Source organism: Anastrepha ludens, chromosome 3, assembly GCF_028408465.1.
Source record: "Anastrepha ludens isolate Willacy chromosome 3, idAnaLude1.1, whole genome shotgun sequence".
Classification (NCBI taxonomy): Eukaryota; Metazoa; Arthropoda; class Insecta; order Diptera; family Tephritidae; genus Anastrepha; species Anastrepha ludens.
Genome location: NC_071499.1, coordinates 12491729 through 12508215, shown reverse-complemented (window position 1 = coordinate 12508215; position 16487 = coordinate 12491729). Strand labels below are relative to the sequence as shown.

Sequence of the window (16487 nt, the reverse complement as noted above, 5' to 3'; positions counted from 1 at the left end):
GTCCAATTTAATGGCATAAACTCAAACATAAATGGCTCCATTTTATTCTGGAGTATATCCAGATACTGAAATCTATCCATTTTACCAACCACGCGAGCAATCGGCCCAACATCATGCCAGGAAAAAGCTCCCCAAAATATGATGATTCTGCCGCCGTATTCAATCGGGTTTTTTGTGAGCCTAGGACTTAGCGCTTGATTTTTTGGACGACTTACAATAGTTTTCCCATCTGATCCCATCCAATTTTATTTTGGTTTCGTCGGTCCAAAGTACGTTTTTCCAAAACTGAATAGCTTTGTCTTGGTGGGCTTTTTTGCAAAGGCAAGTCGGTGTTTGATATGTTTTCTGGGCTGCGTTAAGTCGCCTTCCTACAAGCTTTCTGGACACTTGTAGACAAGATTCTTGGTTTATTTCAAGCATTATTTGTCGTGCCGACTTAAGGGGGGAGCCTGCTTTAGAGGCTTCAAATTTCGATTTTTTTTGCATAAATGTCTTCCCAAACTATCCTAGAATGTGCCCTCAAAATTTCAGAAGCAAATTCAAAATATTTTCGGAGTTGCAGAAGAAATTGTGAGCAAGCGTCGAGCAGGTATACGAGCAGCCGAATCGCTCCAAGTGCGATTTCTCGGTTTTTTATTTTTATGATTTTTCCTAATTGGCGGGAAAGATAGGGAAAAAGTTAAGCGTCCTATCGAAACGAGATTACATTGATTGTATTCGGAATTAAATTCTCTTCTAGTTGAACCTAAAAAACCTTAAGAAAGTTATGATTAACCCACTTTTTAAACAATCTAAAGTGAATTTGTTTTTCCAAAAAAAACAATTTTTTTTTATTTAATTAGCGAAAAATTGTTGAATTTCTTACGTTCAATTTTCTTAGTTTTACAAGAAGCTATACTATACTAAAATAAAATTTTTTTTGAGTTTTTGGTTTCAGATGAAAATTGCGACCTGCAACTTTCCCGCCGCACGACACATGCACATTCGAGGCGCCTCAGCAAAATGCATGTACCAGGCACAATACGAGTATGGCATATATTCTAATGGAAAACTTTGAGAAGACTGTTGAAATATATAACAATAAAACCTGAAAGTTTCGTTTCAATCGAATATTTCTTTCCTTCCTAAAAAAATCCACGAAAAAATCGATTTTTTGAAGCCTCTAAAGCAGGCTCCGCCCTTAAAAGGACCTGCTTTGCTCTTGCGCATTATAGCTCTATCCACATTAGCATCAGTTTTTCGCGAATTTGGTTTTCTTTCCTATTTTTTGCTTAGATAGGATGAATGTTTCTTTCTTGGTATATAAGAGATCTTTTCTCCGTCGTGCAATGTTTACCACGTACCATTTTTAGTAATTACTTTAAAATTTGATTTAAGTAACAAAAAATGATACTAAAAATCGCTGAAACAATATAAAGTTTTACTCGCCGCTGCTCAAGTTAAAATGTGCTATTTTTGTGTCCACTTCAAAGCAGCAAAAATAAAATAGAATGCAAAAAATTCCATCGAAAAAAAACGGTAAATTCCTCGCATAAATGTAATGATCAAAGCAGAGTTCGTACTAAAAACTTAACTTAACATTTAAGGTTCACATTTGTGCTGTTTATCTGTCCATGGCTGTATATATTTGCTTACATGAAACCCATTTAAAAGTTTCGCCTCGAGGTATCCGAAATAAGTAGCCCATATATTTCCCAATCATATGTTTATATGCGTATATGTATGTGAATATGTGTGTGTAAGTAAACCCACCTAGATCGTTGATTTGCGTGCCATCCAAATTCTCCTGTCGCTGCTGATGCTGATGCTGCAATTTGCCCGAAATGCGGCAATCATTGGCCAATTCTAACAAGTTGTTCACGGAGAAACGTTTCACATTTTCAGAATGCTTACTGCCGACAACGTGCAAGGGATAGTTATCTTCGATTTTTGTAAGTTCATCGGGCGAACAAGAACCGCCGCAGCCAGCATCGGTAGTGGCAGCAGCAGTAACCTCACCGCCGACGGCAATTCTATCTGATTGTGGCTGCTGCTGTGCGTGCTGGTGAAGGTGAGGGTGGTGATGTTGCTGCTGTTGTTGTCGATAGGTTGTACCAGCGGCTGCGCCAGCCACTACTTGGTGTGGGCTCATATTAATGGTATTGGAATTGATGCTGGAAGTATTGTTGGTGTTGTTGTTGTTGTTGGCATTGCAATTATGCGCACCGAATGCATTATGGTGAGTCAGGTTGTGCAGATGATTCAACGATGATGGCGCTGTCATGCTACGGTCACCACCAACAACGGCACCGCCACCGCCACCATTACCGCAGCCGCCGCCGCCGCCGGCACCGTTGCCAGCATTTTGCAATGTCAGCGTGGGCACGTTTGACGTTTGTGGATAATAGAAATTGTCGGTATTAGCAATTGAGCTACTCAATTGCGGCATTGGCTGTGGTTGCTGTTGGTGTTGTGGTTCGTGATAGTTAAGCATCGTAATTTACACGTACACAAGCGCACTTGCACAAAAGCGTAGAGGAGGAGGAGGAAGAAGAAGAAGAACAAGTAGAAGAAGCAGCTAAAAAGTGTGTGCGCAGGAAACGAGAGGAGAGGAGAGACGCGCGAGCAGTGAAAATCATTAAATTAGCGCAAATCAGTGTCGAATTTCGCTGACTGGACCACTGGTTATACTAACTGGCAGCGCCACGCTGAATATGCGTTGCCAGTAAGCGTGCGTGTGTGTGTGTGAGTTGTGTGTGTTTGCGCATTAATTCAATTAGGAGTCAATTAATTAACAAAATTGTCGCATGGACATTTGTCGATCTCTATTGGCGATGACAGCGCAACGCCATGGAGTCAAGTTGCATTGGGGCGACGCGCACGACAATGCTGCCGCATGGATACTGCCACTACGCTAGCACACACACAACGTCATGCTGATTAGTTGTCACTTTTAATTTTGACTATTTTCCGCCACAATTGATTTATTTGTATTCTAATATTTTTATTTATTTTTTTGTTTTTTAATTTTGCACGCTTCTTTTGTCACACCAATCGCGCTCGTCGTTCACATCAACACCCAATTGCGTAATTTAGCTGCAAATTTCGCTTTTCTCAGCCGGTTGGTCGCCGCTTCTGGTCGGAGTTTTCTCACTTTCAAAGTCACTTTCGATTTTTTTCGAATTTTCAATTTCACTTTTCAGTGCAATTTTTTGATTTTACGCCACTTTTGTCTTTACAGAATCACATCAGTCTCATTCGTGCCGCTAGAAATCCTCATCATGGGCTTGCCTTGCTTCTGTACATGTATATGTATGTGTGTATGTTTTCTTGTTTTTGCATTTCCTCAAGTTCCTTGCAGGCGTTTGTTGAGTTGGTCTTTTTGTCGTCAATTTGATTCTTTCGCGTCCTAATTCAATTAGCAAAAAACACAAATGAGTTAATTAACTTAATTGCTGCGCAAACACTAAACAATGCCAAAGTCGAATGACTACTGAAATTATTTTCAAATTCTTGTTGGCTTCCCAACATTTCTGTTTTTTTTTTCTGCTTAATTTTTCCCCAACTAAAGACATTTTCTACATTGCACAGAGGCACCTCTATGTTGTACACTTTCATTGCTGCACACCCCCTTTTGCCTACAGGCAATGCGATGCTCTTGCCTTAATGTAGACCAGATGATGATCTTTCCACTGATCGTTGGTGATCCGCAGCGCAGCGCAGCGCAAGTAATTACATATGAATACATTTATGTTCATGTGTATGTTTGTGTTTATCGCGTGCGCTCCTTATGCTGTTCTCCTCTCACACCACATTCATGCTCTCTCACTTTGTCGCTTCGCCTGCTCACTTTCAATGGCGGTTCTAAATTTAGTTTGCGTTTTCTAATTGGTTTGTGAGCTGCGCGCAAATGATTCTTGAAATTATCTGCTTTCTTCTTAGATATGCACATACACACATACATGTATGCTTATGTATATTTGTTTGTATGTACAAGCGTGTGTAAGTGCTTGGAAAACTTTGTAGGCGTTTCCACTCGAGTTGGCTTTGTCGACGCCCATCTTTCATTTTTCCGGCTATTCATGCTCGACATCTAATGTAGCAAAAGTAAGCTGTTTAAGTGCTTCCTGAAGTTCAGTTCATGTCAGAAGGTTAAAGACTTCATTCTTAACTGATTGGGGGCAGAAAACAAACACAAGCACTTCCCAACAAAGATATCCGTTAACAATGAAAACAAACCTAGACTATAATTTTCAAATTACTCGAGTCAGGCTTAAAAATAATTGAATAAATATATAGGGGTACAACTTTGCCTCCGCATTTTTTTTTTCATCAAAATTGAAGGTGTTGTTTTAAACAAGCGCTTACATATTTACACTTCAAAGTATTATTCGTTTTTTCTCATCTTTCGGGCAGCTCACGTGTCCCGCGCCGGAAGGATGCATCGCCTTTTGAGAACCCCATGAGTCGAACCATTTTTTGGATTCTTCGTAAGAGTGAAAATGCTGATCAGGTAGAGTATGTGAAATTACACATTCACAGTATGTTCAATAAATAACATAACTTTTCAGATGTAGAATAAAACACGTATCGTACTGTGTTATTTTTTATTATATTATTATTTTTTATTATTTTAGTTATTTTTTATTCAAAATAGTCTCCATTTAACTCGATACAACGTTCAGAACGATCAACCAATTTCTGCATGGACTTTTTTATGTCATCTAAGGGAATGTTCTTTAACACCTGTGTCACGGCTGATTGAATGGCTGGAATATCATCATAAACGCACCTTTCATGGCAGTTTTCAATTTAGGGAACAGAAAATAGTCGCATGGTGATAGATCAGGAGAATACGGAGGGTAGTCGATGACACAAATATGTTTTTGCATCAAAAATTCACAAACATTTTTGGTTTTGTGAGGTGGTGCATTATCATGCAATAAAAACAGCTGTTTCCCCTCTGAATATTCAGGTCTTACACGAACAATTCTTGACCACAAACGATGTAAAACTTGTAAATAGTATTCTCCATTAATAGTTTGACCTTCTGCAACAAATTCCTTGTGTACAATACCCTTGGAATCGTAGAACGTGATCAACATTGTTCGGATTCTTGACATCTGAAAACGAAATTTCTTGGCTTTTGGCTCTCCTTTCATCTTCCATTCTGCAGATTGACGCTTAGTTTCAGGGTCATATTTGAAGCACCATGTTTCGTCACCAGTTATGATCGAATGAAGAAAATCTGGATCGTTTTCACCTGTTGAAATGATGTCTTTACAATGCTCTACACGAGCGATTTTTTGATCTCCATTTAATTGGTGTAGAACGAAGGGTGCACAAACCTTTCTTTTACCCAAATCGTCAGTTAAAATTTTCCAAATAGTACCAGTAGATGAATTTAATTCTTCAGCCAACATTCTTACTGTGAAATTTCCGTCAACAGATTTCGAGGACTTTTTCCACCAACTCAGCACGATTACTCTTTTCTGGACGACCAGGTATTTCATCATCATTAAAATCTTCAATGCCATTTGTAAATCGTTTAAACCAATTATATACAATACATTTGAACGAGCTAAACAATCATCACCATAAACTTTTTGCATCAACTCGTACGTCTCACTAAATGTTTTTCCAAGTTTAACACAGAATTTAATATTTGCTCTTTGCTCCATTGTGTTTTTACGACACAAGCACGAAACATACTGTCAATAAAAGGCGCGTAACTTTTTAGCCCGTCAAACGATTTACGTGAAGTTGGCTGCGGTTGAAAGCTGATTCAATATGATCAAAGTTTAATAGTTTTAAATTTAAAAGTTCTGTTATCTATTGAACATACTGTGTACACAGTCACTCACCTTTTATTCGATACAGACACGATTTTTTTATAAAGTGTTCTTCCACAATATTTTGCGATAATGGAAAAACAGAGCATAGGTTTAGGTTAGGTTAGGCTTGGCAGCCCCATCGCACATAAAGACAGCGATGCCACTTAGACCACGAAATGGGTTCGTTGTGAGCCGCAGGGCTGGGCTACATTCCCTTTCCATATTGAACCATCCTGAGCTTTTGACAAAGCGTAAAAGATTGATGAAGTAGGATCTTACATATCGGTTCCTGCTTCGGGCTAGAGCCGGTCATGTGCAAAAAAGGTGTTGAATGGTTTCCAACTCCTCCTCATTCCTGCAGCTACGACAGAAATCATGCATGTAAACGCCTAATCTCCTTGCATGATTTTCTATGAGACAATGTCCTGTAAGGGCCCCTACTAGGGTCCTAATTCGAAGTCTACTCAATTTTATAATATTCATGGACAGGCGTAGAATTAGCCTTGGTCATGTTCGCCCAACAATTTCACAGGTATTGGCACTAATCCATTTTTGATTTACATAACTGATTAGTGCGTCCTTAATAAGAAACTTACAAGTTGCGAGAGGTACCCCCATAAAATTACTTATGTTTAGCATACAGAAACCTTCTTTTGCAAGTTGGTTAGCCCTATAGTTCCATGGTATATCTCTGTGGCCTGGAACCCAGCATAAGATTATACGATATTGCTTGGCCACCTCATTTAGAGATTGGCGACAACGTAAGACATTCCTTGATGTTGTTTGGAATGCGACCAAGGTCCGTAAGGCTGTCTGATAGGATGCAGATATAGAATGCAGATATCTGTTGATGATATTCTATTTATCTCTAACCATTTTAAGGCTTCATGATGGATCTTCTCCAGGCTATTCCAGTCTGGAAGGACTTTTCATTAAGAAATTCCTTTCGAAGCAGAGAATGGGTGGGTGTTAATCACAGTCACTGGGTATATCCATGTAGGAGTCTAAGATGGTTTAATGTCCATTTGTGACAGTCCTCCATTGAGAGCTCGCTTTGAGCCTTAAAGCGGAGCAGGCCGCTGGGTATTTGCAGAAGAGATCTAAGAGCGGCAGATGTAGTATGATGTCCAAAGCCATCGACGGCGTGGTTTTCAGGACGCCACATATTGCTAATTCTACTGTTCTCTGCACCTTATTCAATAAATTAGAATAGGTTTTTTTCTGCATAGCGCACCACCAGACAACATTACCATATAGAAGAATGGGTCTGACGACGGCAGTATAAACCAACGAGCAACCTTAGGTTTAATTCCCCAGGTCTTACCTAAAGTTCTCTTACAGGCTTAAAAAGCTAGGTTTGCTTTCCTAACTCTTTTTAAGATGTTTGACTTCCAAGTCAGTTTCCTACCTATATTTAGTCCCACATACTTCGTTTCTTCCGAAATCACAAGAGCTTCCCCTTGAGCATAATTGGACTTAGCTGAGGGATTCTGTGTTTCCTCGTGAACAATATGAGTTGTGTTTTGCCTAGGTTGACTCCTAAACCACACTTTTCTGCCCACCTGGAAAGTATATCGAGAGCATTTTGTATTGGGTATTTTAATGTAGATACAAATTTACCAGAGACCGCAATAGCAACATCATCGGCGGAACAGAAGTTTATTCACAACTGCGTTCCATAAAAACGGTGAGAAGACTCCACATTGCGGTGTACCTCTACTCACCAATCTTCTGAGCACCGATTCACTTACATTCGTTTCAATGAATCTGCTATTTAGCATTTTGTCAATGAAGTCTACCCCAAGGTCATTGAGTGCTGCAGTGATTGCAGAGCATGCAAACATCTCATTTATTTTGCCTTACTTCATTTTTCAACATAAAATAAAAAACAATGTATTCGTGGTGTGAATTCCCTGCATGTTTTTTTTTTTTTTTTTTTTTTTTTTTTTTTTTTTTTTTGTGTTTTGCATTACAATCAGATTAGTGGGCATTTCTTGTATTTTTTACGTAGCCCTGGAGCTAAAGATCAACCATAAAACAGTTTTAAACCATTTGCGCAAAGCTGGATTCAAACAGAAGCTCGATGTTTGGGTGCCACACCATCTTCTATCTGCGAAGCCTTACCCAAAAAGAATGAAATCGACCCATTTCTTAAGCAGATGGTGACTTAACATGAGAAATGAGTCACATGCGAGAAAATTGTGCGAAAACGATCGTGGTCAAAATGTAAAGAAGCAGCCCAAACGGTGGCCCAACCCGGACTAACGGCAGTGAAGGTCCTACTGTGTATTTGGTGGGACTTGAAAGGATTATTTATTACGAGTTGACTTGAAGTTAGGGATTGACCAGGAAAGGCCAGAATTGGCCAACAGAAGAGGTGTTGTGTTTCATCGGGACAACGCAAGGCTGCATGCGTCTGTGGTGACTCGCTAAAAACTCCGGGTCCGAACCTGACACCAAGCGATTTTCACCTTTATCTCTCATTGTCATTCAACTTCCAGAGTGAGAAGTTAGTAGAAGTTGGTATCAAGAGAAGTTTGTGTAGACATCCAAGGAGTTGAAGGAAAACATATATAGTCAACTCTCGTTAATTCGAAATTCGAGGGACTCTTAAAATATGAAGAATTATCGAATGTTTTCAATCATTTTTTTAAGGAGAAAAAGGCCCTATATGTTGTTTCATCAATTTCGTTTTGTAGACAAAAGCTTTGTAAGTTATCGAATGAGGCTCATGCTTCCTTAACTGGCACCTCTATCAAAGGTTCTGTTGTAGCGTCTTCATCTTCATCGCTGCCCTCTTCATTCGTATCTGTCGCAGATAAAATTTCGCCATCGGTTAGTGATCCTGAGACAGCAACATCTTCATCCAGTCGTTTTGAGGCTATAGTTTTTGGATGAAAATATAGTGTTTTTTTTTGTGAAAAAAATCTGGAAACGCTGAGTTTTGAATTTTATCTTTTTTCACTTCGCAAACACACAAAATTTTCGGAAAACGTTTTCTTGAAGCCAAGTTTGGCAAATCATCATGAATGTTTAACGCCAGAAAAACGCTTCCAAACTGTGTAAATTTACTTCGAAAAAAATAAATCTACTCGCGAAGTTCATAGAAATCAAGAAGAAGCTGCCGTTACGGGTGACGCTAGATAGCGCTATCGAACCATTTCGACTTAATTTTTATTTCCAAAAATTTATCGGCTAGACATCGACGACATTTGGTCCCAAAAAATGGCGTAATTTTCCATACAGCGCGCTTAACAATCAATTTATGAGACTGGTGGAATGGACCATTGACTCGTAGCCGGATATCATTTTCACAAAATAAATACCATGAAATTATGTACCAGATTATAATAAAAAAATAAATATATTAAAATTCATTTCAATAATATTTCTGTTCTGTTTTATCATTTTAAGTAATCTGGCTTTTAAAAAACACTCCATATTCGGCTCACTAAAATTTCTAGCTTCACCAAATAACTGGTTTAAATAATTTGTAAGATAATCTTTCCATTTGTAGAGCTCTGCAATTCACATGGGAACATGATAATTTTTTCCCTCTCATTCAGTATAATGAACTAATGGGAACTTCCTTAGAGTTTATGAGCTCCAGTAAAAGGCATTATAATTTAAGCAATTTTTGATTAATGTACAATAGTTATACCTATATTATGCCCACAACGCAACCATTTTTGAGATATTCGATTGTAAAGATGAATTGAAAAAAAAAGTTTATTCTTATGTGTCCACTTCCTTTTAATGTAAGTTTAAGAATCCGATTTGTTTCTGTTTTTAATGGCAGAATATTCAACTAATAAAAATCATCATCATAAACCTTTCCTATCTCTTTCTCTGATACTTTTCTTCTTTCCCCCTTGACTATCTCCCCTCTTTTTAGAGGTCTAAATACAATGGGCTTTTAGCCAGCGTGTTTTAGGAGCCACCAAATCTCTTGGTTCTCCTTGGCTCGACCAATTCAAATTTCAATTTCAATAAAAATCATGAATAAAACTTGAGCCAAGCTCTGACAATTAAAAATAGCTGTGTTGATGAACTTTTGAATTTACGAGTAAACTAATTTTTATAAATAATCTTTAAAATGGAATATCTCAAAAACGGAGCTTGTACAAATAAAATTTTTAGGTCATATATATATAATAAAGTCCTTAAGTATCTAGAACGATTCCTCGGTAACCCTGCATGTATGGCCTTTATTAAATGTAGAGGGGATATTAAACTTCCCATGGGAGCATTTTGCCGGTTGAGCGACTGATAAACTCCACTGGTATTGGAAAGAGCGGAAACGTCCAGCCAAAACCTATTATTCATACAGCATCTTAACACACATACATAGACATGTGAATGCTACATCCCAGCAAACCAATTCAGAGCTTTCGGAATTTATGAGTCAGTAAGTCCCCCATGCATATGTAAGGCATATGGATCTAAAGAAATGTAAAAATACCAACAAGTGCGTAACTCATTTACGATGTAAAACAATTCATTATAGTTGCAAATTAGAAGCACAAACTTAGTCGTATATGATGCCATTAAAAAAATATGTAAGTGGCTAAAAATCGACTGAAATAAGTCAAAAAAGAGTAAAATGCGAATCCCCTAATTAGTTATATATGAGGCTAAATGTCATATACGAATAATATTAAGACTTATTTGGTGTATAAATTGAGGTTCTTATATTTGGCCTTCAGTAAAAGGCAAACACCTTAAGTGCGGCCTCTTACCTGGCATTTAGGTAGGTAGGTAGCTGGCCAGAGCTGTTGATGTAATGGAGAAAACTGTTAGCGCACGGCCTCATATTGGCCCTAATCGTCTAGCTGCCCAGCTTGGACATTTACGAAGAAAGTCCTCAACAGTAATGGGGGTTAAAAGGTCAACTTATCTTTCCGTCGTGTGTGCTTATCGTTTCTGCGCTTTGCTGAGAAATAAGTTGTGTAATTCTTCTTTAACACTAGGAAGTCTCTGGCACCAATTTAGTCCCCTCAATGGAGGAAGCAGATACGCAAGCACTCATGCTACACGTGAAAGAAAATTTCAAATTAGGCAACCTCACCGGTCACCTAAGTATCCTAAATAAAGTCAAAAACACCATAAGCATGGCTCAAGTTTCAAACACTATTGATCCAACTCACTGTTTCACAAAAGGATACACAGTTACCTTTCCTGAGAGGAACGAGTGGAAAACAAACCCAAAATGAATGATGATTCACAAAAATGGTACACTGATGGATCAAAAACACCTTATGGTGTAGGAGCAGGAGTAGTGGGGCCCAGAATCCACAAATCATTCACTCTTACCAGGGACACCACCATCTTCCAAGCGGAATTATACGCAGTAATGGAAGCAGCAAACATCATGCAACGTAGAAACCACAAGAGAGTAAAGATTAGAATACTCTCGGACAGCCAATCAGTTCTAAAAGCTTTAGATAGCTATACCTACAACTCAAAAACCCTCTTAGAATGCCACAAGGCACTCAATAACCTGGCATCCAAAAACAATGTTTCATTAATTTGGGTACCGGGACATGAGGGATATGACGGCAACGAAAAGGCAGACTTTCAAGCCAAAAAAGGGGCAGATGAAAACTTCATCGGACCTAGTCCAATGTTCATGTTCGGATTCAACAAAAACAACCTGAAACAAAAAGTAAAATACTGGGCCAAAACTCTGTTAAATCGGCATTGGAACAACGTAGAGGGTCTTAGACACTCCAAAAAGTTCCTAAGTTTCAACGCTAAAAGAGCTAACATGGCCCTCACGTTAAACAAAAAGAGCATTCGCACTCTCACAGGCGCCCTCACGGGTCACTTCACCTGCAACAAACACTTACATAAATTAGGCATAACTAACACCAGCACCTGCAGATTTTGCTGCGAAGATGAGGAGTCTATAGAACATCTCATTATCGAATGTCCGGGGTTGACGCATAGAAGGAAAAGGTTTTTTAAACAAGTTCATGCTTACAGATGAAGACCTTCAATCACTCCCTCAGAAGGAGCTGGTACAATTCATAAGCATACTTAACAGTCAATAGACAGCATAGGGTGCACAATAGATCAATATGGTCGCAGTGGCAAGCTCATCAGCCATTTCATTTCCCAGTATGTTCCTATGTCCTGGGGCCCAGATCAGAGAAATGTTACCTGAACACCCAAGAGATTTGATCTCCTCCGTGCAAGAGTTGACTTGTTTGGACCTGCACCATGGCGCAGTCAGAGCCTTGATCGTGGCTTGACTATCGGAAAAAATGTTAATATCTTCCTTGCCTCCACGTTCCTGAAACATTTTACATGCCTGCAGGATCCCAAAGACTTCTGCCTAAAAAGCAGCAGCTGCAGCATTGGCAATTTTAAGAAATTACATAAGTTGACTCGTGTTTTTATTGGGGGGATTTTTACGTGGCGGGTCCCAAATCCAGCGCACAACCAGCTATCCTCGAATGATTCGCCTTCACTCGTTAGCTCGCTGCCGAACGGGTGTTCGGAAGCTACCCAGAGGATACTTTGGCTAATCCCGGAAATTGTGAGCTGCTTGGACCGTACGCAGAAGACTCTTCCTGACTACTCCCAAGTGAATGGCGATCAGTAACTTTCCCCACTTGCGTGAACTTTTACATATGGAACCATCCTCCTCGCGCCAATTAAGATGAAGAAGAAGATAAGTTGACTGATTTAGAGAAAACCCCGGAAAATGGGCATCAACAAGACTTTTTAAAAGCTCTTTGGCGGATTCGGCCCACTCCCCATTCTCTCTTTTGACAAGAGTTTTAGATGAAGAGGATCTGGCTGAGTATTGTAGAGTCTTTCACGGATTCTATAGATTCGCAATACTCAGGAGTTTACGCTTCGCATCTCTAATAGCTTTTTTAATGGCTTTTTATTTCTTTGCTCACTCCCCTCGGGAGCATAGGGCCTCGACAATACTCTTCCATCGTAGACGGTTCTATGCTGTTGTTTTTGCACCATCCCATGAGATGCTGGCATCCTCTAGTTCGTGCAGCATCGACCTTCTCGAAGTGTTTTTGGTGACCTCTGCTCCCTTGCGGGTTCCAGTCCAGAACCGTTCGCGTGATGCTATCTGATGTCTTATATGTTCTTATATGTATTCTCTCAAAATTACCCGGTAAGCGTGACAGCTTTTTAATGCAGTAATTGAAAACTCTCCTAAACTTCTCTTCCAAGTCGGTCAGCGTCTTACTCGACCAGGGAAGAAAGTCTTTCTTTCTAAAAGATATTGGAGAGGCCACTTTAAAGGAAGTCTGATAAGACCTCTCTAAGTGTGCAGCTTGTATGTCCAGTTGCTCCGGAGTGGAAATTGAAAAATATCTCCTGTTGAAATTCTTGTTGAAAACGCTTTGAAAAAAGTGTCCAGTCAGTTCTCCTACAGGGAGTTAAGCTTTCCTTAACGAAATCAAGTTCGAAAAGGATCAGCCTGTGATCTCAAAAAGAGCTCTTTTGAGAAACCGTCGAATTATCAAACCTGACCTGAGTATAAAGAACTTCCTCTTAGCCGTTTGATGTTTCCGATGCTGGTAAAACAAACGTTGGAGTGTTCCCAACGAGTAGATTACAGCTAATTATATCAAAAAGAGACTCACCTCGTTCGCTAATCTCACTGCTGCTCCACATTGTGTGTCTGGCATTCGCGTCGCAGCCGATCAGGACGTTTTCTTTTTCGGGCAAGAGAGCATCCACCAGATGCTACATTTCCTCACTAGGCGCTGAACTGACATCTGCCTCCTCTCTCACAAACTCTCCGACATGCAAGCGAAGGCGGACAAACTAGTCGCGCTGCCATGCACTATCGGACTGGAGCGCAACATCGCCAAGACCAAGGCTATGAGAGTTTTCCACAATAACGCAAGGTAGATATGTGTTGACGGATGTCCGGTGGAATTCATCACGGCAGATGGGGGAGCAGATGAAGATGTCAACTGCAGGCTAAACAAAGCAAGGGCGGCATTCGGGTGAATGCATACAATATGGGCGTGTTCATAAATCTCCAGGCGCACTAAACTACAAATATTCGGCTCATGCGTGAAGTCCCTTTTGTTGTACGGAAGCGAAACATGGTCTCTAACCCCATCACACAGAGGCTACAATCCTTCATCAACAAATGTCTCCGCATCATCTGCAGAATATTCTGGCCAAACACCATCAGTAACAACGCACTGTGGAGATTAACGAAAGAGAAACCCATCCTTAGGCAAATCAAACGCGGAAAGTGGTGTCACACACTGAGAAAATCACCAGATAGCATCACGAGGATGGCACTTAACTGGAGCCTGCAAGGGAGCAGATGCCGACATCTCATGGGACGGTGTACGATGAAATAGTCTTGTTGAGGCCCTATGCTCCGGAGAGGAGTGAACAAGGAAAAAAAACACATCAATTGTCTTCAGAGCATTGCCTTGCGTACACAAAAGGGCAGGACTCTTCAATGACTCATTTACTACTCTAAAGGTTTGCTGGGTTAACTCAATATATCAAAAGGCTGATAATATTTGATATACGAGGTGAAAATTGTCAACAAGAATACTTCGATTCAAGTAGCAATAAATACCAATTAAGATGTCACCATTACGGACACGCCCCCTCCACATCAACACGTACAAGTAGGCATACAAATCTACGCATATGCGCATATGTGCGTACTGCCACACAAAATTTGGATATTATATTCCATCATTCGTTAAAATATTCATGAAACGCACAAGACGACGAAGCTGTGGAATCGAGTCGAGCGACCAGATGTGTCTCACATACGCATACACACATTGGCAACTTAACGATACTCGTAATGTCCTTGAGCGAGCAGCAACAGGAGTCATTCCCTTCATATGCCAGCATATGTTTGCGTGTGTGTGTGTGTGTGTGTGTATTTGAGGAAATAAAATATGAATGTGCTGAGCATAAAAACAGCGGGAAATAGAGAGGGAAAGGAACAAAAAAATATGCACATAAATCAAATATTAAATCTTAGTCATGGCTAATTGCCACAATCACAAATCAATCGGAGCGGAGAAATGAAGCGGAGAAGATGAGAATTTGAAGGAGAAAAAATACAATCAATTTGGAGTAGGCTTAAATGCTGGGGCGTTGGCGCCAATACATATTTAAGGACTAACTGTATGCACATACATACGTACGCGTGTAAGCGAATAAAGACGCATGTGGCGTCGCTTGTTTGTGTCAGTTAGCATTGGCATGTGTGAAAATCTTTTCTAGTGTTTACTTTGTGTCTGGTTCATGTTTTTCTATCAATAAGAAGTCATTCATTTGCATGTATTTACAAGTAAGTCCTTTCATTGTCCGCACGCCTGACTTCTCCAACTGCTTTTCAGACTCTCTATGGCTGACTTGGCTTGTAGGCGTCCTGGTAAAGGAAGTCTCGGGTGTGTCTTAACAAGTGGCATTTTAATGGGAATTTATTGTGTGTTTGCGGTTTCACTTCCTTCCATGTCAATAAACAACGCCCACGTCGACATTGTACTTTATGACATTCGAAGTTACTTAATTGACATCGATTTGATTTTTGTCACACGCAGTGCGGGGCCAAATGCAATTTAAGTATTATAACTTAACCCATTAAATCCCAACCTTATATATAACAATTTTATTTAAATGCGTTTATAAAACGTTTATTGAAATAGTGTAATTAAGCTCCTTAAAAAAAAAAAACACGAAAAAAAATCAAAGAAATGCATTTTTTGGGCTGTACCCAATCGAGCACAATGGGATAATATGTGTGTATATACATTGCCTGTATATGAAAATATGGAGTATTAAATAAAAAGACACTTTCAAAGACTTCCTTGGTTATTAGTTCGGTTAACAGTATGGAAGTTTTTGAAACATTCTCTCTCTACGCAAAGGGCTACATTGCATAACTCGCAAATCCATCGAATTCTTTGGTGACACTCCCTGCACCTCAGCTGATTCGATATCCTTTTGGGAAAATGGTTATATGAGGAACCAGCTATTGATGCCGTTGTCGAAGATATGTCCCGGATATTATAATTGCGTAAATAAAATCGCACAATTTCACGTTGGTATTGCAACAAGTCGCATTGACTCTTACTTGCCATTTTATAAAGCTTCCATGCGTTTACTACGCACGAGCTTATCATTGTGGTGAAAAGAGGCCACCACCATTTCTTTCCTCTAAACTTTATATTGTAAGTATTCAAATCTTGGTCGTGGAGGTCAACTCCTCCCATTCCTGAGTTGTATTCCGCTATCAACTTCGGCTGCTGGGCATTCACCTTGCGCCTCTCTTGTCTTGACCATCGTTTGACGGTATGTAAAGGTGCAATTCTATCAAAGTTTGTTCCCACTGTCACAACGCTATTGTCATTCCACGTCACAAAAAGTATTCCTGAGTCAGAAAACCTACAAAATTTGATACAAAACAACTATTCAAATAAATCATTATGATAAACTTACATAAAATCAAACGGGGAGACCGTTGCTTCTTTTGTAGTTCTTTGTTCGTTTTCAGAGGACATTTTTTGGTCCGCCGTTCACGAACAGTCCCAGTAGCCTTAAATCCTTGTTCTTTCAAAATTCTAAGAAGGTCATATGACGTAAAGAAGAATCGAAAAATACGATTCCAAAGTTGGAATATCATCACGCAATATATTATCCTCTTCAATG

General features: G+C 39.6%; 1 protein-coding gene across 1 annotated transcript in view; it reads right to left on the bottom strand.

The window, feature by feature from the left end:
- LOC128857027 (pituitary homeobox 1-like) overlaps positions 1-3251 on the bottom strand; it is a 30485-nt gene extending 27234 nt beyond the window's left edge. Inside the window, exon 1 of the mRNA XM_054092546.1 lies at positions 1753-3251. Coding sequence (XP_053948521.1) covers positions 1753-2473 — 721 coding nt within the window. The 5' untranslated portion in view covers positions 2474-3251. The remainder of the gene's footprint in view (positions 1-1752) is intronic.
- Positions 3252-16487: the final 13236 nt, after the last annotated feature.